This window comes from Primulina eburnea, chromosome 15, assembly GCF_022965805.1.
Source record: "Primulina eburnea isolate SZY01 chromosome 15, ASM2296580v1, whole genome shotgun sequence".
NCBI lineage: Eukaryota > Viridiplantae > Streptophyta > Magnoliopsida > Lamiales > Gesneriaceae > Primulina > Primulina eburnea.
Window position 1 is genome coordinate 24,219,037 of NC_133115.1, and position 25,852 is coordinate 24,244,888.

The window sequence follows — 25,852 nt, forward strand, 5'->3', positions numbered from 1 at the left end:
AATCAGGGGCACAAAATGACAGCCCCTCTCGAACTTACGGATGAACTCCGTAACCGTCATATCACCCTGTCTCAAGCTCATGAACTCGGTGGTCAACCTGGTGCGCACTTCCTCAGCAAAATACTTGGAGTAGAAAACCTCCGCGAAGCGTATCCAAGTCAGTGTAGCCAAGTTCAGGGCTACTGCTGCTCCTTCCCACCATAAGCGGGCATCTCCAGTGAACAGATAGGTGGCGCATCGGACTCTGTATGCATCTCCCAGCTCCATAAACTCGAAGATGATCTCGAGGGATTTGATCCATCCCTCGGCAATCATGGGGTCAGACGTCCCAGAAAACTCCTTCGGACGCATCTTCATAAACCTCTCATAGACAGCCTCAGGCCCTGTCGGCCTGGCAGCGGCAGCGGCAACGGCATTATTCCCCGCAAACTGTGCGAAGAATTACGTCATCCCAGCTAGCATCTGGGCATTCATATCCGGCGGAGGAGGAGGAGGAGGAGGAGGAGATCCTTGCCTCTCTTGTCTCTGATCATCACCGTCCTCGCGACGGTGCTCGCCACCACCTCTCGGGCGTCCGACTTGACGTCTAGGGGGAATACTATTCCAACATAACCCATACGTAACTAACATGCATAATTCCATAATTTATTTTAAATGAACACTGAAATACTGAAAATCTGATCGAAACTATTTCATGGAAGCATGCTGTCAAAATAATTCATGCTTTAAAAAAAATGCTGAAATGTAAAACTTACAGACCGAAGACGTGGCTTCGTGAGCTTCTCGTGGTCAGTAGTAGTGTAAACCTTTACAAGAACATAGGCTCTGATACCAACTGTGAAGGCCCGAAAATCCTTGCTTGAAAATTTGGGAAAATTAAAAATTTTCTTTTTAAATAATTAAAATGCCTCATTCATAATTAAACCGATAAACAAAGTTTGATATCCAAGATGGCAGAGGAAAAAAATATTTGTTTGCGAAATAACAATTTAAGAATATCCAACAACTGATAAAAATTGTCTGCGAATAAAATAATAAATGCTGAACTGAGGTCCTCGGATGCCAGTACTGCCGACCCAAGCTGGCTCATTGGTCCCCGCCCTCGGCCCTGACCTCATCGGTATCTACAACAATCAAGTCTAGTGAGCCTAAAGACTCAGCATGCATATATCGTAGGTAACGAGTAAAATATAATTTGCATGGATAAAATATCATGTCATGAGGCATACTGAAAATAACTTGTACTGAGCAATTATAATACGTGCATAACTGAACTGAAAGTCATAGTAAAAATGTTTGCTCCTTGGAGCCCTGTACTGAAATAACTGGTAATAATTTTCTGTTGAGATTATGGTCTACGCCTGTGGCCCCTGCAGTGAACTGAACTGATCGGTAACTGGCTACCAGGGGAGTATCAAACTGAACTGAACTGACCGGTCACTGGCGACCGGGGGGCACCAAACTGAACTGATCGGTCACTGGCGACCGAGTAAAATAGTGCTCCCATAACAGTGAATTGACCACAAGCAATATCACATAAATCTCAAAAATAATCATTTTCTAATTTCATGCACGTAATATAATTAAACGGCATAATGAAAATATCCTATATATTTTACCAACTGGATTGGATCGCTCCCAGGCTTGCTGCAACCTAAATACGTCATGAAAAATACGCAATAGATTTTACTTGACGAAACTATGCAATTAAGTTTGAAAATGCGACAATTACGTCTAACGACTTCGTATTTAATCATGACTCCGAACCAACCCGAACCAACACTGAACCTACGTATAGTCATGATTAAAATACGCTTAAAATTATGAACTAATGCTCCTAAAATGATGAGGGTCGAAATCTAGGTGAAATGGAGGTCAAAACAAGAAACGCTCTTTCGAGAGTCAATTTGGCACATCGCACCGTAAATTCTCGTACGACTTCAAAAATGATCCTAATGACAAACGGCAAAAAACATGACCTTCCTAACTTGATTAGGCACTGTCCAGTCCAAGGCCATGGGCTAAAAGCCAACCGAGAACTCGAACAACGCCTCTGAACCGCGACATGCTTGCTGTCAAGAAAATTACAGCAGCTGCGTCTCTCTTTTGTTGCATCGTTTTCGAGACTACTGGCCATTGGGGCTTGAACCACCGACCAGAGACTCTTACCAACATCCCAAGGAATGATTTGAACCATGGCTAAGGGCCCTAGGCCAGCCACAATTCGAAATATTCCAAAAACCACTCGAAGGGTCCAACCGAGAACACAAAATCTGCTCGTCTGGCATTGTTCTTGTTTTTCTGTCCCGGATCGTTCCAGTGGCCATTTGATTGACCATGACACGATCTAGGCATCTAGGGGCATGGTATGAACCGTGGCTAAAGGCCCTAGGCCAACCAAGATCCATACCACTCCACAAACTCGAAACACAAGTGCTAAAAAATGGAAGGGGCGAAGGGGAGTAGGGGCTGCTCTTGCGTGTTAATTAAAAATCGATTCACCATGGATCTAAGCCACCAAAAAGGGCAACTTAGTCACGTCTTAGACATTCTAGGGAAGTGATCTAACCATGTCTATAGGCTCTTAGGGCAGCCAAGATCAGATCCTTTTCTCTTGACAGAAAACAGAATTTTCGAAGCACAAAAATGGCAACGATGGTGAGTTGCTGTCATCTTCGGTTTCTGTCATGAATGGGGGCTGAAATAATGGACCAAAGTGGTCCTAATCCATCCTAGAACATGTCTAGATGTAGCGTTGGGAGCCTGGGACCGAACCAATTCCTGAAACTCACAAAACCAATGAAACCGTGAAGCTTGTCATGAAACCGAAATCTGCATGTTTTTGTTTTTCTGAAAATTTCTTGCCATGTTTCGGTTTTTGCATATAAAAGATGATCATGTAATGTTAAATAAATGATAATAGGACTTGATTTAGGTTTGAAAGAAATATAGACATGCCTTGGTTTTCGTTTGAAAGAAAAACGAAAAGAAGAGACGATGCGGCGCGGAGGAGGTGGAGTGCTTTCTTTTCTACCTTTCTTCACACTGGATTTCTCTCTCCTATCTCCCACTGAATTCTCACGTTTTTTACACTCTGAAATGGCTCTGATTTCGAGATTAGGGAGAGGGGAAATTGGTTAGGGGAGTGAGGGAAGTGGGTGCAAAATATAGGGAACAAATCAATATCAAGTCTCCCTTTTTGAATTTTGAATTTTTGTTGCTAACAAATATATCTTGGAGGGATCTAGAATGTGGTGGCCGAATACTCATGCCAACCTAGACTAGGATTATGCTTATTAATTAATTAATTAAGGGTGGTTAATAATCAAAAAGGTTGACATGTTACAATAACAAAGAATGAGTCAAAAGGGTGAGTTGGAATAGAAATGTTGCATCTCCAAGGGGTGGCCGAATTTCAACAAATAATTGGAGGGGAAATATTAATTATTTAGTAAATTTATAACCCTTAAAAGCCTTACCTATCTTTTAAATAATTTAGTGAATTAATTCCTTAATTAAGAAACTTAAATGAATTTATTTTCTACTCACCTCAAGTAACTTAAATAATTATCTAAACCTCCTTTTCACTTAAATTAGCTTATTTGCTAGCTAAAATAAACTCTGGAAATATTTTCTAAATCTTAAATTTTAACTCTAAACTCCGACTCCAGTCCGGCCTCACTGAATTAACTGAAAAGAAACAAAATTTAAACTGCTGGCTAAAATAATTAACTTCAAATAAATGCATTTAAATAATCATGCAATGAAGTCAATTTAATTTAAAATACTAGAATTATGCATGGCTTATACGTAGACTGAGTTACGGGTTCTACACACCAAATCTTTCCATTATTTGAGCTAACAAATTATAACAGTACTTCTCACCCAGTCGAACAGACACTACAAGAAAAATGCTTTTCCGCGGCACGTCATCAACAGCATGCATTAAAAGCACGCTGCGAATATTACCTTTAACGACGTGCACCAAATGTGCGCTGTTAATATTTTTGCACTTGACAGAAATAAAGGCATTCATTAAAAGCACGCTGCGGATAGTTATATCCGCAACGTTCATTTATGTGTGCTGTTAATAACCTATGCAATAACGGTGTGCATTAAAAGCACGCTGCAGATAGTAATATTATATACTATCCGCAGCCTGCATTTATGTGTGTTGTTAATAACCTATGCAGTAACGATGTGCATTTAAAGCACGCTGCGGATATTAATATTATATGAGAAGTTAATACCGGCCGAGCGGCTTCACGAGATCTTAGTCTTTTGAAGCCTGAATTTATAGACCAAAATCAGGGGGACGTTGTTGTAAAGAAGACACTATCATCTTCCTTTCAAGTAAGTATTAATTCACTGTTATTGACCAAAATCAGTAAGTAGTATCATGATTTACAATTTAGTTTTGAAAGATTGTGTTTGTGTTATTTAACTTGTAATTTCTTATTATTTTCTCCAATGTTAAGCTATTTTAGAAGTATGTTTTTAAAAATTGTCATTATATTCTCGTTGTAATGCCCGAGACTTAATTACTATAATCAGACGTTGATTAATTGACATGATTGAGGTTATACGAACTTAAATGAAGAAGCCGGACATCGTTACATTATAAGCCAAGATACTGAACCGAACATCTCAAGATGTTGGGCCGAACATCTCAAACGGCCGGCGCACATGCGCGAGGAAACACGCGCATATGCGCGAGGGGTCCAGAAGAACTCGCGCATATGCGCGAGATAAAGCGCGCATATGCGCGAGTTGTTAAAATTGTCATCACCGAGACCAGTAGGTCTCGCGCATATGCACGGGTTGTGTCGCGCATATGCGCGAGACGTGTTATGTGAAGGAGTGCGCCAATATATATATATATACCATGCATGCAGCAAGGAAAGTGGCGCCTATATATATATATATATATATATATATATATATAATACCATGCATGCAGCAAGGCAAGTGGCGCACTCCTTCACATAACACGCCTCGGTGATGACAATTTTAACATGTTTATCCTTCGGACTATTCAAAAGAAAATCGAGAGTTTGGGGAGAAGTTTTAATTCGTGATTTTAGAATTTAATTTACGAAGAATCCGTCCGTTCGATTTCAAATATGACTTCAGTATTGTGTTCCTATTAACGCAGGCTACAACTGGACGTAAGTTTTGTTACGTTTAGACATGATTTGAATTTATGATGTTGTCAAAATTGAATACGAATCAGATATGATGTTTCTGCTACATTAGGCGTTGTATAATTGAAGTCAGATTAAAGAACAGACTGTTTATACAATTGTTATGATTTTCAGAGTTGAATTAATTGAGATTTGATATCAGAGTGTGTTATTACTGATTTTAAGTATACCGATATTGAGATTATGAATTGTACTGATACTGATTATGAATTTTGGTAGTATATCTGTGAGGTTGAGATTGACGGGATATCGAAATTGTATTGTTATGCCGTCGAAACATCAGTTGATTTAGATTGATCAGATTCAGTAATGATTTTCGATTGTATCGTGATATCGTGGATATGAATTGGATTGTACATTGTTCCGATATGAATCAGATTATGTATTGATCAGAGTATATTTCGATTTGAATATTGATAAGAACAGGTATTGAATTGAATTGTATACTGATATTGTATCTATGCGATTATCATTGCCAGATTTGAGTATGGACCGATTGGAATACAAGACTTCGTCTTCATCAGACCGGAAAGATAAAGGTATAAATAAATGTTGATTCGGGATTGCACAACTCAAGTTAGGTTTGACTTGAGTTTCCCTAAATCACATACTCTATTTTATTGCATTGACATTTGCAAATTATCAGATTGATACGTTTAGACTATTGAATTATAGTAGAGCAAGAATTTGAGTCTAGGACAGATCAGCCTAGCTAGGGCAGAACCGCCGAATCTTTGTCAGAACCGCTAAGACTCTAGACTTACAGTGTATCGATGAGCTTAGATGTAGAACGACTTCTATTGTATACATTCGATACAGCATGCCGAAGTCTAAATTAGATCGGGATCCCTAGGTTAGAAATAAGTTGAGATAAGATAACAAGTCATTGACTTAAATACAAATTCGTATTGATTCATGTAGTCAGATTGGATACATGTTTTAATAATTGTTTATGCTTTTATATATATTTATATTAAATGCATATGTATACATTGTTTATACTGGGATATGTATATCTCACCGGAGTTATCTGGCTGTTGTCGTGTTTGTATGTGTGCATGAAAACAGGTGGGTCAAGATCAGGGTCAAGAGGATGATGAGAGATCGAGATTAGAGTGGTGATTCCGGACTTGGATGTAGACTTGGTTTAATACTTGAAATTTAGTAGTTGAACCTTAGATTAGTTTGAATAATTGTTGTACATTATTGTACTTTTATACTGAGATGTATATTAGTTAAATTCCATTACGTTCCGCACTTATATTTTAAAAAGAAAAAATTTTAGACCCTGTTTATCTTAATTGATAATTAAATCCCAAAGATGATTAAGAAGATGATTAGCGTCCGGGTCCCCACACTCGTCATGGTAGGTTATAATATCTATAGATGTAGATTTTTCTCTAACATATATTATCTGTTGATGGATATGGAGATTTTGGTTCCCTCTTATATGTTTGTGTGACTGTTGGCTAGAATAATAAATTTGCTAAGTGGTGAAAGGATGAGAAAGCGGAAACTAGAGTTGATGTATGAGGAAAACATAATCCAATTGGTTTGATATATGAGAAAAACAGAAGCTACTGTCATATCTTTCTCATGATGTTGGTAGTAAATTATCTTGATTGCTTAGATGAAAATGATTAGCATATTTTCTTCTGTAGCTATTTAAATTTTATATTTTGAAACTACCGTGATAATCAATGACTTCTTAGGAACCTATCACACTCAAAGTTACTGTTACAGCATGTTCGATTAGATTATTATGTTTTGAAGCTACTAAATAGAGTTAAGTCTGTGATATATATATATATATATATATATATATATATATATATATATATATATATATATATACTAGGAAGATGCACGTGTGATAATAAGGGAAACGAATTTTTTTTAAGACATTAGAACAAAATATTTTATAACTAATTATATTATATGAGATGTTGAATTCATTCCAATAAGACAAAAAGTAGTTAAGAAAAAGTGAAATGAGTACTATTAAAAAGTTAAATGAGTGTTGATAACACAAAAAGAAATCTCATAACGTCTTCTTCATTTGGTCGCCATAGAAGCAGTGTTTGTTTTTCTGCATGAAGTCCGTCGTTTAATTCGTTTTGTATACTCCTTAAGAAGCTCGTCGTCCTCACATTCTTTATTGATGTTGTGTGATTCTCTTGTAACTGGAACGTTTCTCTTCGAAGATGTGGAAGCGCAGCTCTTTGCTTTATCTTTGCTTGCATTATTTAGCCGTATTAACGATCTCTGTTTTTTTGTAGGGATATTTTTGGAGTGGATCGGGCGTGGTTTTTGAACACTTTCAGCAATTATTGAAACCATGTCTTCACTATTTGTGACAGTCCTATCCAGTTTGAACAGAAATCTATGGCTTTCTGTGTTAGGAGTGATGATATCATCGATTTCCTGCACCATATGTGAGATTTATAAACATTAGATTATATACTTGCAAATGATATGATGAGGTGAAAATGTTTTTTTTTTCCTTTCTAATAAGTAGTAAACGTATTTTTATACGTATTATTTCCTACCTTATTGCGGGTTTTGATGAATTCTTCAACAGGACAGCCAATGAACATTGTAACAATTTCTCCAAACATAGTTATTTTTGCGATGCCAGTTCCATCTTCAATCAACACACTAAGTTTATACCTGAGATCGTATATAATAGGCGCATCATTGTATGTAGTAATCAGGATATATTTAACGAAGAATGAAAGTAGAGTTAATTAAAACCTTGGAACTATTTCAATGGGCATATTTGTACAGTCAAGGCAAGACATTCCACTTGTTGTCTTTGTGGCATATTTGTTACAATGGTTGCACGCATCATAAAATAGAGATGAGTTGTTTTCGAGCTTCTTTATTCTTCCCTCAACACAGTAGTAGTTGTTCTAAAAAAAGAAAAAAACAGAGAGCAGATTTAGTTATTTTGTTCATATATTTTTTTATGATGTTTTATATTTTCATGCATAATATTTCGAGAGTACAAAGTTTATATAAGTGAACAAGGGTTATCATAAACGTTGAAGAATTAATGAAAGTATGTAGAAATTTGGTTCTTATTCTTGGTGATTTATAATGTATTTTAAATAGTTAAAATAGAATTGATAAAGACAAGTATATCAAAAATGAGATAGACCAAGTCATTAGCTGAATTTCCCCGCTGCTTCGTACAAACTCGTCAACATATTTTTATTCTTTATGTGCAATAATGTAGTTGTAGTATTTGTTGATTTCATAGTTAAGATATAAGAAGTGGTTAATATGATGCAATGAATCTGAAACAAATAATACCTCAGTCAGCGTGTTCCTTTTTTTGGAAAGTTGTTCTAGAGTTACTTCGACTGCTTCAGCAAACATTTTCTTGGTCCAAAGTTCATTCACTCCATGTATAGTGTCAGTCGCGTGCAACCTGATATTTATATCCGGTTATGTAATAACATAAATGAAGACCGGGAATATATCATTAAGTAATAAAATATAAATGTTCTAAATCTTCTACATAACATGCGAAAGAATAATTTATTTTAGATAAATATATTAGATCGGCCCAAAAGATAATGAGCTTGAAACATAGCTAAAAATAGATGCAATGCTTCACGATGAAGAGATATTAAAAGTGATCTTACCATTCGGTAAGTTCAATTGATCTGGAGCGTTGTGGATTGAGTATAACATATGTGTTGGTGTAGATTTCAACTGAGAAACATCTAACATCGAGAGCAGAAATGAAAGTTATTATTTGTAAGCATGATGAAACAATAAAGAGGGTTGATGGTTAGTATAACTATTGTGTGTTTGCATTCTGAGGTTGCATATAGCCGCAATAGGTGCAAGATACTCATTTTTTTTCATCAACTGGCCTTCATTGACAGCTAAATCATCCCACAAGCCAATATCTATAGTTTCGTACCTGTTGAAAATATAACCATTAAAAGTGTGCACTTAAAAATGGGTAAAGAACAGTAGCAAAGAAAATGATTTTTGTAGGTGTATTTAGTCATCGTTTATCATCAATAACCGTTCATTCATGAGGACAATATCTCTTAAATGTCCAATTGTTCCGGTCTTCGGCCTCGTTAAATTACGAAGTGGTCGAACGTTTTTGACAAAACCAATTAAATCTGCAAAGTTAGCACAAAGTTAATGAAGCATTTTTTTTTAAAACAATTTGAAATAATTTTCAAAGATGAATCTTACGTTGGTCTTCATTTGCATTAAGCTTAGGAGAGATTTCATTAAATCTCTTGAAGTTGATACCCATTGGCAGCGTGGGTCGAATAGCTTGAAATTCAGTAATCACAGACCTTGTTTGGATAGTAAGTTCGATGCTCGGGTTGACATTAACATAGTTGAAGTTTATTTTTTTCACCAGTGGATTACATATCAAGTATGTTTTATTGGTGTGCAACAAGGTCTTAAATTGGGATATCACATTCGAGAACATTATAGCGTAAATCATATTTCCCTACAAATAAACAGAAAGCAAAGGATAACACAAGTAAAGGATAAAGTATGGTACCATAAATATATATTAAGATGACGTTGATTTCAGTTAAGCGAAGATGAAAAAAAATTGTGAAGATGGTCCTATTTTGATATAGGCGACGATATTACGATGCGTGCTCGGAATAATATTCAAATTACATACCTGCTTGTCAATGAGTATCGACTTTCTGATTCTTATGGAACTTTTATTTGTTTCGGTTTCATAGCCTTGTCGAATAACGAGAGCTTCGATGACGACATCAGATTGATTTTCCTTAAGATCTTTAATCATGACAACGTTGGGTGTAGCCATATGAGTTTCTTGTGTGTGTTTGAAGCTGTTGGGTTTCACCATTTGGGAATAAATTGGATGTTTGCAATGAATAGAATGGGATGCTGTAATTGGTTCCATCATACAATTTCTATTTATATGTAGCATGGTTACGAAGGTTAATCAATTCCACAAAATAAATTATTATAAATGTATTATTATGTAAATAAACGTTTTCTACATAACGTTTAAAATTGAATGTAATACATATATTTATTGATTGTTGGGACCTTTCAATTCCAATTATTGAGAAACGGTTGAAAAAAAAATTCCAAAGGGCAATGGTTTTAAGTAAACTTCATTCATTATTTGGTTTTGCATCCAAGTGTCCCATAATTTTTGTTTAATGTTTTGAATATGTATTATTTTTCTACATAAGTATCGTTTATATATAGGATGTGAATAGACATTATATTGAAGTAGAGGTTATGCATAATTTATTTTTAATTAGTATAAAATATAGGTTTTAAAAGAAGGGTAATAAAAATGAAAGGGAAAAAAAAAAGAAGGGACGTTAAAGTAAGCAAGTAATCGAGATGAGCTGAACCGAGGTTTATAATGTATGAGCTTGATTCATTTATAAGCTTTCTGAAGTAAAAGTTTGTTTTGAGAATATATCATGGGTCCAAATGAGCTTAAGAAATTACTTAAAAAAAGAATAAAACTAAAATTGAACTTCTTTGTTAAAATTGAACGTGATTTGTCCATAGAGGTAGATTCACTGTCCATAATATATATATATATATATATATATATATATATATATATATATATATATATATAATAATGTTTAATTTAGTGAAACACATAAAAAAAGATAAATTATAATTTTTTTTTTATGTGATTGATCATTTGAAAGTTCAAAATGAAGATAAAGATAAAATAATATTGCATCAAGATATGATAGTTATAGATTTTAAGAAAAATAATTTGTATAGATATTTTGATAATTAAAGCTCCTTAAAAAAAATAAAAAAATAATAAAACATCATATATATATATATAATAGAGTTGATATATACACTCCATTTATGAATAAATTTGACAAATATTTTACATATGAAGTGGAACAAAAAAACATTTAATGAAATATAAATATCAACTTTGTATATATGTACATACATACATTTTTATTTATGGATGGATAGAAACAAGGACAATGTAAAGGAGCCGACAGGTCTTTCTACTAAATTTTTTTACTGCAATCTATAAATAATGATGAAAATCTTGCACAAAATACATCAATAATAATTTATATTAAATTTGAAAGTTATAGACTGTGTTAATTACTTATTTGTAACAACATGTAATCAATTTTAACTCCAGACTGCAATGTCACATTAATATTTTGAAAAAATTAAAATAAAAAAATACAAATTAGTAGGATTAAATTATTAATTGATCCATCAATTTTTTTTTTTGTTTGAAGTAAAAAAATGTTAATTTCCTTATATTTATATTTTATTATATATCTCAAATTAATATTATCTTTAATTTAAATTAAATTATATAAGTATGTAACCAAAATAATAATATGTCTAGACCCTTCCAAGTTGGAAGGTGAATCATAAGCTAACAAAAATACAGAGAACTTCACCCCAGACTCAACTTCTCCATATGCTTGTATAATGATCGCCATCATTATAAGACCTTTTAAAGTGAAAATAGCTAAATCAATCGAGGGATCGGTTGTCACTAAAACGCTGCGAACAGGCCATACGCTGCTATATTTCAATTTAAAAACAAGATATCTGTAGCACCATTTGCTATTCCCTTATGTTTTTGTTTTTAATTTTTGTTTACTGGTTTCGTAGTGGGAATTAGACAACGAAATATTTTGACACTTTAAAAAAATTTCTAGCTGTCATATTCCCATTAGCGTGTGATCAGTTCTGTTGTATATTTGGTGTCAAGGTTTTGTAGCGGAACATAGAAAAGGAAATATTTTGTTACTTCAAAAAAATTAATGCATTAATATTATTGTTAACATAGTTGCGTCATATGTGTCATAACATAAGTTTGTACAAATCAAAATAAATTACATCATAGACCACGAGCTAACGCTCTTATCAGAGATATAGTCTAATTGTCTAAAATTTCTCCTTCTCCCTCCGCTTCATCTTCCATAAGATCTTCTTGAGGCTATTCCTCGGGATCATCAACCAAGGTGGCCAACGCATACTGAAGATCATTAACATGGTTGTGCAACTGGTTGTTTTGAGTAGTCAAGGCTTGCACTGAACTCTGCAGCCCTTGGATGGTTTCCTCATCTTGCTGACGGCGTTGGTTTTCTGTCAGCACAAGATGTTTAATTTGGTTCTGGAGTGAATGGGCTTCCTTTACCATCTGCTCACGTAATTTATATAGTTCATTGACTGTTGTTTGGGCAGCGTGTAGTTCGTTCTTGGTCATCTTGTACGTCAGCTTGAAGATGGTCCTTAAGTTCTTTTAACTCAAGTTTCTCCTTCTTTAAGTCTTCATATGCCAAGTCTTTGCCCAACAATTGCTCTTGATGTTCTTGTTTTTCTTCACAGAGTTGAGCTCTAAGGTTTGCTATCACAATGTCGTGTTCGATGAGAGCGAGATCGTGCATACGTTGTGGAATTCCAGCACGAGTACGGAGAGTCAATTCCTTAAATTAAAAAAAAGGGAAGGCTTAGCAAAGTAGAAAGAGATCAATAATGATAAAAACAATATTTTTATACAAGATACGAGTTAGGAGAGTGTTTTGGAGAAATTTTCAAATAAAAGAAAGTTCGGGAATTTTTTTAGCCGAAACCAAAAATACAAATAAGCGTAGTTCAGAGATTGACGTTTACAGAGATTGAGTTGTTCTTAAGCGTCTCAAATAATTTTCATCCAATAATCACTTGATAAAAAGAAAAAATGGAAACACATTTTCACCGAAATTTGGGTTAGCTTTCAGGAATTTTCGGAAAAATACAACACTCGGTTTGAACCCAAAAAGGTCGCCTACCACAGAAGATAAATATAAGATAAAACACATATGCTCCATAGATTGTTTTCTTTATCTTATGACTTGTGTAAAACTTCTATTGCAACAAGGTTTTAAGTTGGGAGATCACATTCAAGAAAAAAGAGAGTAAATCATATTTCCATACAAATATATAATAGAAAGCAACGGGTAACCTATATGAAGTCTAACGTAGGAGTATTCCAAATATATATGAAGCTGATGTTGATTACATCTCAGTGAAGCAATATAAAAAATTGTGAAGATCGTCCTATTTTGATATAAGTGACGATATTACGATGCTTGGTCGGAATAAGATATAAATTACATACATGATTGTCAATGAGTGTCGACTTCTTGATTGTTATGGAATCTGTATCTGTTCGGGTTTCATATCCTTGTCGAAGAACGGGAGCATCGATGACGACATCCGATTGATTTTCCTTAAAACCTTTAATGATGTCAACGTAGGCTGTAGCAATCTCAGTTTCTCGGTTGTGTGTGAGGCTCCTTGGTTTATCCATGTCAGAATATATTCGATGTTTGCAATGTTTCAAAGGGGTTGCTGTAATTCGTGCTGACTTGTACCTGTTATTTATATGAAGCAAAGTTTACACGGTGAAGCTTGTGTAAATCAATTCCAAGAAATGAAGTAACATAAATGTGTTGATTAATTAAAAAACGTTTACTGCATATATAACGGTATGAATTGAAGGGAATGTAATACATGTTTCTATTAATATTTGAAACCGTCCATTCTTCAGTAACTTTCATATACAGTATTTGAAAGGGCAATTATTTTAAGTAAATCTCATTCATTGTTTGGTTTCGCATCACCGTCCCACTATTTTTTATTACCGTTTTGAATATGTACCAATCTTTTGCATAAATAACATTTTTATATACGATGTGAAAAGAAATTAAATTGAAGTACATATTATGCATATTTTATTTAAATCAGTATCAAATATAGGTTTTAAAATAAGAGTTGATAAAACTGAAATGATAAAAAAAAAATTAATTGTGCCACGTGAATGTAGGCAAGTAATCGATATTCATTTATAATCATGCAGAGGTCAAATTTTGTTTTACGAAAACATAATGGCTCAAAATGAGCATAAGAAATATAAAGCACAAATTTTAATAGCTATTTATTTTTATTAAAGCTGAAAGATGTTGTTGCAAAAAACTGTAGTATTTTTATTTCAATTCGTATTTTTATTAAAATAAATTTACTTGATTCCTGTATATTTTTTTGATAAATTTATAAATAAATTATTATTATTAGTTTTATCTAATACTTGGATCTTGAGATAAAAGCGAACATGTGAACAATCATATATAGATTTTAACAGAAGAGGTAAAAGATTAACAAATAAAGCATCAAACAAGTAGGGCAAGTAATAAAATATTTCTACCTGAAATCTTGAATATATGATTTTGACGCATTATAATCGAGTCGAACTGAAGCTTTATTTAAAGAATATATTCATTACTTAGGAGTTTATTCAGATTTTATCGAGTATGAATTAGCTTAACAAGAATAAGGCAAAATTTTAAATAGCTATTAAAATTTGAATTAAAAGCAGGGAAAATAGTATTCTTAGTTAAATGCATAATTTTAATATAATAAATTATTTTTAAAATTAATTTATAATTGTTATAAATAAAAGTGTAAAAAATATTAAATATATATATAAATTATTTTATAATTGTTATAAATAAAAGTTTAAAATATATATATATATATATATATATATATATATATATATATATATATATATATATCTAATCTAACATATGATATATATATATCTAATCTAATATATCATATATATATATATATATATATATCTAATCTAACATATGATATATATATATCTAATCTAACATATGTCTAATCTAACATATGATATATATATATCTAATCTAATATATCATATATATATATATATATATATATATCTAATCTAACATATGATATATATATATCTAATCTAACATATGATATATATATATATATATATATATATATATCATATGTTATATATATATATATATATATATATATCATATGTTATATATATATATATATATATATATATATATATATATATATATATATATATATATATATATATATATATATAATCTAACATATGATTAATTAGACTACGAATGAACCATTGAAGGATAAAATATAAGTATTAGAAAAGAGAATAATAAATAATAAATAAAAGCACATACAAGTAGGCAAGTAATCGAGGTGAGTTGAGCCGAAATGAATTATCGATTATTTGAGTTGGATGTGTTTATAATCAAGACGATCTCATTTTTTTTAAATAATATATTCATGGCTCGCGAGTTTGTTTTAGTTGTTGTCAAGCCTAAATGAGATTAAGAAATATAAATCATAATATATATATAATCATAATATAAATTGTCATCTAATATTTAAATTTTATATTATATATTTAGAAAAAAAATATTGTATTCTTTTTAAATTCGTAAATTATTTATAATAAATAAACTTAATATTTTTTGATATTTGTTATAAGTAAAAGTGTGAAATATATAAAGTAAATATGAAAACTATCATTATTTTGTAATAGTTGACACATGAGCCTATTAACAGACATATTGGTGATAAAATATACATTTTAAAAGAAGATGAAGAAATAGATAAATAAAGCCACATACAAGTAGGTAAGTAATCGAGCTTAGCCGAGCAAATTCTGGAGTATTTGAATTTGATGTGTTTATAATCGAGATGAGCTAAAAAAATTTAATATATTCATGGCTCATTAAAATTGTATTATAATTCTAGAGAAAAAATATATATTCTTATTATTTGTAAATTTATTATAATATATGAATTTAATATATTCATCTATAATTTAGATGATTTCTTTTTTCATATAAAAGATGTGTGTGTGGTATGAAATAGAAACTTTATTTGTTTATACATTTTTTAAAAAAAATATTGTATTATATAATTTAAAAATCGTTTTTTCGTTAAACATTTAGTCAAAGATAAGTTTTCAGTTGAATCAATAATAATAAGCATATATAGAAAATCCAGCTTAAAATATTTAAATCTTATGTTATATAATAGATTTATTTATCATACATCTATAATGGGAAAATATAAATATAAACAAAGTAATTGGAATTTCCAAAATAACTAAAATTATTTGTTTAAAACATACGTATATACTAATGCAACTTTTATTGGTTAAAGTAAATAAAATTTTATGTATTTTTTCATCAATGTAAAACTTATAGTTTCACGATATTTTTAATAAATCCACTACAAAAAAAACTTATGTTTAACGATGGTTTAAATCGTTGAGGAATCTTCACAAGATTAAAATTAATCATAGTATAGGGATGATATTTTTTAATGGTGTATTTTGTCTCTTACTTGTCTGACATTTTGTTTGTAAATCGTTGTTGAAATAAACAACAAATTCAAAAGTTCGTTTTTTTTTTTTGTCGAAAAAATGGATAAGCATTCGTTTTTTATTATCGAAAAAACTGAATACGCAACCGGGCGGTAAACCGACAAAAGTTTAGGCAATTTAGTAGTTAGTTATTTGGAGCATGCCAGACAAACAAGGCTGGTGCAAAAGGTTTCAGTGGTCGACGTAAACTGCTGTTAGCGTGCAATGACGGATTCATGTGAAAACAATTGTTAATTGTTGCTACGATTTATCATTAAAATGCAATTAAAGCTAGCAACAGTGTTTTATACATAACCGTTTCTAATTATAGCAACAATTTATAAAATAACGGTTGATACATTTGATGACATTTTTCTTAAACCGTAATTAAATTTTTAAAAATGAAAGTTTATATTATACACAAAGTTTAAAATTGAACACGATATTATAATCTGGTATTTGGAAACAAACAGAATGACAACGAACTAAAAAATTTATAAATAAAAACATGCATCGACATAAAATTGAACACATCAACTACTCAATGGGGTATGATTCAAATATATTGTATGGTAAAAACATATTGGACTATACATTCTAATTTTATAAAATATGTATAATTTGTTTTTTTTTTTAAAATAAATTCGTTAGAGAATTTAGTTTATAGGGATTTTCTTTTAGGACATTGAGGTTCCATAAATTATGAGGTGTAACAAGTTTTAGAAAACAAATAATAAATATGTTCACGCTAGTACGTTTTTTTAAAAAAAATTATATCGTTTTCAAATGTATATTGTTAACTTTGAATATATTGTTTGTACAATGATTTTTAAGTATCTATTACTGTTGAATCGATATTTATTAGTGTCTGTATAATTTTCCAACAACATAGGACTAAGAAGTTAGACTTAAACGTAATTTATTGACACAAAGGGAAAATAAAAATAAAAAAATGAAAAAATAGAAACATGCTCAAATATTAACAAGAAGATGACAAAGAGGTAAAAACATAATTAGTTAACGACTTCTATACAAAAAAACAGTCTCAAGTAGATCTTTGTAAACAACATTTTTTGTTCGTGATTCATCAATACCACTGGCAATGTCTGGTTTGATTAGCACATGAGTATTCTTCATCGAGATCCCTCTAGATAGAGCAACATAAAGTTGTCCATGTGAGAAAACAGGTTCTGGTAAATAAACTCCAACAACTGGAATTGTTTGACCTTGTGATTTGTTTATTGTCATTGCAAAACATAAGCGAATCGGAAATTGCTTCCGTTTGAATTGGAATGGGTACCCTTCGTTTTCTGCTGGAGATAGAGGTATCCGAGGTATAAATACCATTTTTCCAGCATGTTGTCCAACCGAAATCTCTGCATGGATGACATTACCAGAAAATGCTCGGCATACCATTCTAGTACCATTGCACATGCCATCAGATGGATCTAAATTTGTGAGTAACATTATAGGACAATGCTTTTTAAGGACCAGTCGGTGACGAGGCAAACCGTTAGGCGTTAAACCATTCAAGAACTCCTCTGGATATGAATTATGCGTGTCATCAATTGCTTCATCAAAGCTAAGGAAATGTATGGCTTCTCCAGGAAACACCGATATAATTTTTTCATTCAACGCATCGACATAGGTATTTTTCGTCGATAGAATTGCTCTTTCAGTCATGTAAGTTGATGAAAGATAGTTATTATTATCGTATAACCCTTGGTATACATTTTCAATCAATGTATTTTCTGACAACTCAATACTTCCTTCACACACTTTAGTTATCATATGTGATGGGATTTTGATATTCCCATTTCCATCAACAGGCTCCATCCCTGTACCCACTTTGAGCAAAAAATCGCAAAAATCAGGATCATTTTTCGCACGCATGTTTTCATGTAGAAGAATGATTTTATTACACGGAAACAAATGCGATCGAATAAAGCTTCCATCGATAGTTTCTTCAATTGTTGCTTTAGGAATAACAAGAAGAATTTGCATAAAATCTCCTCCTAATAATACGATTTTTCCACCAAACGGTTCTTTGTTGACAACAAGGTCTTGCAAAGTTCGATCAACAGCTTCGATTGCGTAGTGTCTACACATCGGAGCTTCATCCCAAACAATAAGCCTAGTCAAACGTAGCAGATCAGCGAGCCCACTTTGTTTCGAGATAGAACAGTAACTATTTTCATGTAGCTCAATTGGGATCTTAAAGCGCGAATGTGCCGTTCGACCGTCTGGTAGAATGGAAGCTGCGACACCAGATGTAGCAGTGGCAAGGGCAATCATTCCTCGTGAGCGAACTGTTGCAAGTACAGCACGATACAAGTACGTCTTGCCGGTTCCCCCAGGTCCATTAACAAAAAATACTCCACCGGAGTTTCGATCAATACAATCCATGATCATGCTGTATGCTATCGCTTGATCAGTATTAAGATATTGGTGAGCAAGCAGGTCACTTGAAGGTATTGGAACAGACTTTTCATCCATTATTTCTCTGGATTCGACCATATCACGTTGTCTTGATATCGATGGAAATTTCGGCAAATCATACATATCTGCATGTTTTCCCATGCTTTCCAAAAAATTACTCACAGATCGGAGTGTCTCACACATTATCTCAACTTCATCTATGAGGTTACCCCTTACAAAATCTTCAGACAAAGATCAGTAAAAAGTGTCCCATAAGTTACGGACATCAGCTGGTTGGCAGTGCACAAGTATTGTTGCAAATAATCTATGCAAAGCATAAGGCATGTGGAAATCAACGGCTTCATTAAGACATTGGAAACTACTTTCATCGCATTCTAATAGCCCTCTGACCTGGGCTGATTCTTTGAACGTGCAACAAAGTCTTGTGCCAACAGTTAATAAATCATCAAAAGATGTAGGGCCTCGAACGTGAAGCAACAAAAGACGTAAATAATATTTCTCACCCTCTACTGGGTTAGCAGCATTTACCCTACCAATTACCTTCTTTTGCTTTCTTCTATTCCATACTCTCTTCCCACTATCCCACACAAAATAACGAGGGAACTCTGAATACAAGTACTGCCTTGCATCAATGTCTGCATAACAAGTCCAAAAATACTCAGTTAGCATAGTTTTCTGCACATGTTCAGAATCCAACACGTTTATCAAGTTTTGATTGTTCCAAAACGTAACACATTGTTGATTGGGTAGATGCAAAGGCAAATTAATAACTGGAGGAGAAACATCATTTAAACTGAACTCAAAAATTCTCCACATTGCCTCGGGAGCAGAAACCCATCGAGCATCCTGAAAGCTCTTGATTTCGTCAATATACGTATCCGAGCCAGAAGGAGAGACATGGACAGATATCTTGTCATGTCCTTTATAGATGTACTTGTATAGATATTTCACTGCTGTAAGGCCTGAGCAAACTTCAACATTGATATGACAATCATAACGATACAACAAGTAGGGATTATAAGGGACAACCCATTGGGAGTTTAGTGGGCAACCTCTTACCTCAACGAAAAGGCCATTGTCTCTTCTTCGATATATTGGGTATCCATCGTGCCCTTGTATTGTCTGATTTGAGTGAGCTCGAGGATAGTGATGTTTGCATCTTCCATTAAGCATGCAAGGACACCTCCTATTCAAACTTCCACAGGGACCATGCATCATATGACGTGAAACCAAGTCGAATAAGCGTGGGAAGGAATCCTTGTTGGGAAGTTCTGCAGAAACATATCTATCATACATATCCGGTGAAGCAATTTTACACCCAGAGTCCAATATAACAAGAAAATGGCAGTGCGGCAGACCTCTCTTTTGGAATTCGATTACATAAACATATGCTGCAACAGAACCAAATATCTTTTTCTTAATTATTTGATCTTTCAGATCAACCAACTTCGCACGAAATACACGTGAAACCAAATCAGGTCGGTCGTTGGAAGTTTGACCACAAAACAAGTTATTCTTAATCTCGGGCCATTCAGGGTTACAAGTCATTGTAATGAATAAATCAGGTTTTCCGAAATACCTTACTAACGCCATCGCATCAAGATACCGCTTACGCATATCCCTTGGGCCCCCAATGAAAGAAGAAGGAAGTACCACACGATGACCAACTTCCCGACCACGTGTTTCGCCATTTACCACACTATCAACAATGCCTTGATATAGTTCTGATCTAATTTCTGCTTGATTTCGCCTGTAGTAATCAAGTCTAGTAGTTTCCAGCTTAATATACATGTCGACAACAAACTGTTGCAATAACCGGCCACCATACAACAACAATGAAGATGAATTTTCTCGAATTTGAAGCCTGTAACAATAATACTCCCGACATGATACCATCCTAACATTTTTCCCACGAACGACTGGAAAAATGAAAAATAATAACAAAAATACATTAAAACGATGTACATGATACACTCATTTTTGGGAAAATCATAATTACATAAAACCAAACCTTACCATGACTTTCGCGTGCAACAATTTGATCAAATGAAGAAAAACCTTCAGATGGCAACATAGCTGCCCCCGTAAATGTATTGTGCAAGTCTCCTGAAAATTTTAGAATATGTTGTTGCCAGCCACAATCACCATAAGGGAAAAAAAGAGGATATTGTAGTGGATCGTAACAACCAAAATAGGGTCTGATTTGATGGGTCTCACCATCATTCGATCGCACAACTATATCTCTATCATAAGGGATATTAGTGTTATCATTGCCCTCAACCCAAATCGCCGCAACCTGATCAGCTGAAGGACAATTATAACACCTCTGATCAACAGGAACGTTCTTGCTTATGTGCAGTCGGATATCTCGAATAGAAGCACATTCATTTATTCTTCTAAGAAGCTCTGCATAAGGATTATGTTTCATAATATGCATCAATAATATCATAGTGGCCTCATCAACAGCATCCTCATTTACCGCAGACATTCTATTATGTAACTCATTATCATTATCCCAGAAATAAAGCTGAAAATACTTAGGTCTTCCCTCTTGAGGCACAAGTGGAGGCAATGCATGAAACACTTGTCCAGCAGCTCGGAAGGTGTACACCCCATGATTAAGAGATGCTAGACTTTTGTCAATCCGTATACCGAATGATGTAAATGAAAATATACTATTATACAAGCGTATTTTACGACGGAATGATACAGCCATCGGAGAAGAAGGATCGACGAAAGGATTAACCAAATCCACTGGTGCAATAGGTGAAACAAGACGAATTTTACCACGGTCACAGCAGAATGTAGGGGGTTCATGCGGAAATCTGAATGCCCCACAAAATTTACATGTTGGAATTGCAGATAGTGTATTAACATAATTTAATTGCAACTCTGTGACTGAAATAAAACAAGAGAAATTAAACGAATAGATTGACTTTAGAAATAGAGATCAGAAAAGATAAATGATCTTTAAAGAGAAGCTTGCACAACAAATTACTCACAAACAGGTAAGCAAGCCACCCGCAACAAGGCATCGGAAGCAACACCTGACACCATAAATATTCAATTAAAAGCTAGCTACACTATTATTTCTTCTTACAGGATGACATGAAACTATTAATGTTGTGGACAAAACGGTTGGTCCATATAATTTATGACTAAATTGTTTGTATTTCAAATTTTTACGTTTAGTATATTTTCACCCTATATTTTTTCTTTAAACGACACATGATGAGAAATAATCATCAAGTCACTGCTAAGTTTAAATCTTTATCTAAGTTGGCACGAGATTTAAAGTATGCAGATAATCATAATATTATATTTATATTGAATTAAAACATAACTACAATGGTGATGATATAAATAAGTTTAAAAAAATATACACGTAATTTATTATTTTATTTTACTTAAAAAATAATATATTATATTATTATAAGCATTTATATGACAACATCCATTAACTTTAAAATTAAACATACTAATTTTCAATGGTTCCATATACGTGCAATTGTCAACTGATCTTATTCATAAGTTAAATAATATGAGCGTTCAATATTTTCTCTTATGATAAGGAACATAAATATGAGCGAAAAAAATTTAACCAATACAATTTTTTTTAATGTGGCGTATAGCTTATAACCACAATTTATGTGTGATAAAACGATTTTTTAATTTGTGGGTTGTTTTGTTTTATTATTTAGACTAATTAGAACCGATTATTCAAATTTATTATACTATGAAGGAAATGTAAGATAGACATATGTTTCGAATAATGAATATATAATTTTATATTTAGTTGTCATGAATGTAAGTCTTATGCAAGTATCTGAGTATGTATATATAATTTTCAAAAGTAATAGTTTTGTTCCCTAATAAATTTAAAATTTTAAATAAATTATATTTCACCATATCTGAATCGGTACAATTAGAAGTAGTTAGCAAGTTAATGTTAATATCAACAATTTGAATGTAGAAAATTTTGTCCCTCAAAAGTTTAGTGTTCAAAGTATTACGTCCAATATTTAATTGACTAAAATTAAGACACAATTTATACTATTATTATATAGCTAATAATATATATGACATTAATTATAATTTTCTTTAAAAGCACCAAATTTTTTTGAAAGCTCAACCGATCCACAATGTAAATTTTTGCAATAAAAACAAAAAAGAAAAAAATTTCTTATTTTCAAGATTTTAAAACAAACTTACTGTTTAATCCAAAACAAAAAAAAAACAAATTCTTTTTCAATACAACTAATAAATAGAATAATTCTCACAAAAGCATAATCGGAAAAATTGAACTCTAAAAAAGATAGTAAGAGTAAAAATAAACAAGTTAACTCACCTACGGAGATAGAAACAGGACCGATCGCCATGTGCATCACCAGACCCAACAACGTCACAGCTGCTACAATCATTAAACTCACTGATAACACCATATAATCGAAGTCGACACCCATAGATGAACAACATTAATTAAACACATACCTTGCAACAAATGCGGAAATTGCAGAGGAACGCCGACCACGCATTACAAAGCGTGATCAATGACCCTGACTCACAAATACACTATATACCGAGAGGAAAAAATGTAGTCCTACGGGAAAACAAAAATTCTTGAATGGCACCGATTGAGCAATGTCCACCGACAAAACATTAGAAAATATGTTATTCATATCAATAAACTATCAATTTATTATCCCTATATCATAGATCATTATCATCCCATTCCATGAACCAAGAGGTGCCTTAAGAGAACATCTAAAGAAGATACCAAAATATCTTACACTCGTATTTATCTTTCATTAAAGACTTCTTCGAATGGTTCAACTATTGAGCAACGTGGTTCCACTATTCTACCGCATTTGAAAACATTACCTTAATTATCTTAGTTTTCTGCTTCCCCTTGAACAGAACAACTCGAGAAAACAAAATCTTCTAATTCTGTTTCTAATATATCAAGGACGACTCAGAAATGCACCATTCAAGGAAAAACAACCCAAATTCAAAACCGAAATCACAAAAACGATCCTTATGTAATCAAAACAGCATGTTAAAGAATATATAAAACTAAAAGCACATCAAAAATCTAGCTAGAAATAAGCCAAAAAAAGCAATGGAGTAGAGATTCAGAGACACAGACCTTCTCGTCCTGGCGAAGGACAATATAGATATGGACTTTATCAATGGCTCGTAAAATAAGGCAAGTGCCACAAAGATTGAACGACACATTTCACCTTTGTATGAAAGGACATATATAAATAGGGGGCCAATGTTGATATTAAATGACAAAAATTCATAATTAATAAGGGTCAAGAGAACAAAACAACCATGTTCTTGTGAGTAACGGAAGAATAAAAAACGACACAAAGATTGAATGACCATATGTACATATCACCCTTGGTACTAAATGACATAAATAAATAATAAGGGTGCCAAAGTTGGTATTAAATTAAAGAACATAAATTCATAATTAATAAGGGTGTCAAAGTAATTTCACAATAGAAGTGACATATTTATATATATAATAATAGATAATAGATATATATATATATATATGAGGATATGAGGATAAAACAAGACTACAATCACACAATGAGCCAGAGAGGTTATGCACGTTTGGCCCACGTGATGGTAAATATTATTATTTATAAAAAAATTCATCTAGTTTTTTTAAAAAAGTTTTCATATTTAAGTAATGATGCATCTTTTAAATTTGTTTTCTAATGACTTTTTATACATTTTATATGTTTCTTTGTTAAGGGAGAAAAAATTCCTGCAGAAGCACCAGTTACAAGATCAAAAGTTTGGATTGAGGCTCATAAGAAAAAAAATGGGCAACCTAGCAGTCAAGGTGTTGGAGAGAAAATGATAATAAATCTATGTTATCTTTGTTATTTGTAGAAAGTTAGAAAATTTTTTTATTTACTCAAAATATATCTTTGTTATATTTTGTAGAGAGAAATAGAAGAATGTCCACCCAAATCTGTAAATACAATTAACATTGCCGATGATGCAATTAGCCTTGTATTTGGCAAGGAAGCTCGAGGAAGAGTGCGTGGGATGGGCTTTGGAGTTACATCATCGAAAGTTGGTGCTTGTATTCAACAAAATGGAACTATTAAACAGCTTCAAAGTATGATGAATAACTTTAAACAAGAAATGCAAGAAATGAGGTCCATATTTCTCCAAAGTATGAGTCAACAAAATGATCAAGAACAGGTTAGTAGTTAACCAATATTAGATAAAATAATTTAAGTATGTACAGTTAAATTCTTGGATTTACATTGTGACATTAATTGACATAATTTTTGTGTCAAAATTAGGTTGCTAGTGGTGGCATTAGTAGTGGCATTGGCAATGATATTGGCAGTAGTAGTGATATCAACGGTGTAAAAAAAAATTGGTAAAGTTAATAATGTTATGCAAAATGTAGCAATTGCTCAGGTAAATATCTTTAAGTTGTTTTGACTTCAAAACCAAATTTGTTGCTTAAGTAAAATGAAATAAGTAATAATTTTTTATTGTTTAATTATATGCAGACAAAATTTAAGAATGTGAATAATGAAGGTATCCATGATAATACTAAATGTAAGTTACTTCATTGGTGTGGTGATGAAGTTGTTGCAGAAGGTCGAGTTGCATCAAAAGAGCCAAAAGCAAAAGTGCATCACATTCCTCTTGGAGGGTCTTGCTGGAAAGTTTGGGTTGATAAAGTTTTGATGGAGAAGGTAGACTTGATACGCCCAAATGATGAAATGCTTTATCTCGACGATGCAATAGGTAGCACAATCGCATGGATGTCTAAACTTATAGTTTTGTGTGACTGATATAGATTCTACTGATTGGAAAGATCTACATTTTTTTTTTGATAACAATCATGTTACTAAGTGAACTATTGTTATGTTTTAAAATTTTTATTCTTATATTAGAAAATGTATAATAGACA

General features: G+C 32.6%; 2 protein-coding genes across 3 annotated transcripts; one reads left to right on the forward strand and one right to left on the reverse strand.

Annotated features, from left to right (window-relative positions):
- The first annotated feature begins 4,237 nt into the window (after positions 1–4,237).
- LOC140814974 (uncharacterized) lies at positions 4,238–25,834 on the forward strand. Of its 2 annotated transcripts, XM_073174067.1 has the most exons (5): positions 4,238–4,353; positions 24,445–24,537; positions 24,862–25,125; positions 25,230–25,350; positions 25,446–25,834. In XM_073174067.1, exons 2-4 carry the CDS (start codon positions 24,469–24,471, stop codon positions 25,311–25,313), a joined length of 417 nt encoding a protein of 138 aa, XP_073030168.1. In that variant the 5' UTR covers positions 4,238–4,353; positions 24,445–24,468; the 3' UTR covers positions 25,314–25,350; positions 25,446–25,834. The 2 variants fall into 2 exon arrangements, 1 of the variants encoding a protein (XP_073030168.1); XR_012114227.1 differs by lacking the exons at positions 24,862–25,125; positions 25,230–25,350; positions 25,446–25,834 and adding an exon at positions 24,667–24,775.
- LOC140814824 (uncharacterized) lies at positions 19,633–22,136 on the reverse strand. The gene is made up of 3 exons (XM_073173916.1): positions 20,917–22,136; positions 20,480–20,819; positions 19,633–20,171 (listed from the first exon to the last, which is right to left on the reverse strand). Exons 1-3 carry the CDS (start codon positions 21,614–21,616, stop codon positions 20,087–20,089), a joined length of 1,125 nt encoding a protein of 374 aa, XP_073030017.1. The 5' UTR covers positions 21,617–22,136; the 3' UTR covers positions 19,633–20,086.
- Positions 25,835–25,852: the final 18 nt, after the last annotated feature.